Source organism: Manacus vitellinus, unplaced genomic scaffold, assembly GCF_001715985.3.
Source record: "Manacus vitellinus isolate BGI_N305 unplaced genomic scaffold, ASM171598v3 scaffold_498_pilon, whole genome shotgun sequence".
Classification (NCBI taxonomy): domain Eukaryota; kingdom Metazoa; phylum Chordata; class Aves; order Passeriformes; family Pipridae; genus Manacus; species Manacus vitellinus.
The window spans coordinates 5623-6872 of record NW_021940602.1 but is presented as its reverse complement, the minus strand read 5'-3'; the positions used below and the strand labels follow the sequence as shown (position 1 = coordinate 6872).

The 1250-nt window shown below is 63.2% G+C and overlaps 1 protein-coding gene across 1 annotated transcript; it reads left to right on the top strand.

Moving 5' to 3' along the window:
• Positions 1 to 6: 6 nt before the first annotated feature.
• On the top strand, positions 7 to 1100 carry LOC115307740 (rho guanine nucleotide exchange factor 2-like). The gene is made up of 3 exons (XM_029962636.1): positions 7 to 32; positions 597 to 847; positions 1074 to 1100. The coding sequence occupies exons 1-3, from the start codon at positions 8 to 10 to the stop codon at positions 1098 to 1100; spliced, it is 303 nt and encodes a 100-aa protein (XP_029818496.1). The 5' UTR covers position 7.
• Positions 1101 to 1250: the final 150 nt, after the last annotated feature.

Genomic DNA, 1250 nt, shown 5'->3' with positions numbered 1-1250 from the left:
GGACGTCATGAAACGGCAGGATGTCATCTACGGTGAGGGGATGGGGATGGGGATGGGATAGGGGACATGGGACAGGGACACGGGACAGGACAGTGTTGGACAGAGGGATGGGACAGGGATGCAGGGACAGGCACATGGGACAGGGACAGGGACATGGGACAGGAGACACAGGGATATGGGACAGGGCAGTGTGGGACACAGGGATGGGACAGGGATGGGGATGCAGGGCCCTGTCCCTGAGGTGTCCCTGTCCCTGTCCCTGAGGTGTCCCTGTCCGTGTCCCTGGTGCATCCTTGCCCCCATCCCCGCTGCCCTGTGCCCACCATGCCCACCTGCAGTGACTCCGCTGTCCCTGCCCCTGCTGTGTCCCTACCCCTGCTGTGTCCCTGCTCTGTCCCTGTCCCTGTCCCTGTCCCTGTCCCCTGACGGCCGTGCCCCCGCAGAGCTGATGCAGACGGAGCTGCACCACGTGTGGACACTGAAGATCATGGCCCTGTCCCTGCTCTGTCCCTGTCCCCAATGTGTCCCTGGGTGTCCCCCTGTCCCTGGGTGTCCCCCTGTCCCTGTCCCTGTCCCTGACGGCCGTGCCCCCGCAGAGCTGATGCAGACGGAGCTGCACCACGTGCGGACGCTGAAGATCATGGCCGGGCTGTTCCGCAGGGCGATGCTGGAGGAGCTGCAGCTCGACCCGGGCACCGTGCAGAGGATCTTCCCCTGCCTGGACGAGCTCAGCCTCCTCCACCAGCGCTTCCTGGGCCAGCTCCTGGAGCGGCGGCGGGAGTCCCTGGAGCGGGACAGCAACAAGAACTTCGTCATCCACCGCCTGGGGGACATCCTGGTCAGCCAGGTATGGAATGGGGATGGGGTTGGGAATGGGATTGGGAATGGGGGGACATCCTGGTCAGCCAGGTATGGAATGGGGATGGGGTTGGGAATGGGGGGACATCCTGGTCAGCCAGGTATGGGATGGGGATGGGATTGGGAATGGGATTGGGAATGGGGGGACATCCTGGTCAGCCAGGTATGGGATGGGAGTGGGAATGGGGATGGGATTGGGGGGACATCCTGGTCAGCCAGGTATGGACAGGGAATGGGAATGACAGGGAATGGGGGGACATCCTGGTCAGCCAGGTATGGACAGGGAATGGAGATGACAGGGAATGGGAATGACAGGGAATGGGATTGGGAATGGGAGTGGGGGGACATCCTGGTCAGCCAGGTATGGGAATGGGAATGGGGATGGGAGTGGG

What these genes read in the sequence shown, in the direction of transcription:
- LOC115307740 (XM_029962636.1), top strand. Translation starts at nt 8, where the DNA reads ATGAAACGGCAGGATGTCATCTACG. An exon ending in ACGGCAGGATGTCATCTACG is followed by an intron (nt 33 to 596) that starts GTGAGGGGATGG and finishes GTGCCCCCGCAG; the next exon opens with AGCTGATGCAGACGGAGCTG. An exon ending in GGGACATCCTGGTCAGCCAG is followed by an intron (nt 848 to 1,073) that starts GTATGGAATGGG and finishes CATCCTGGTCAG; the next exon opens with CCAGGTATGGACAGGGAATG.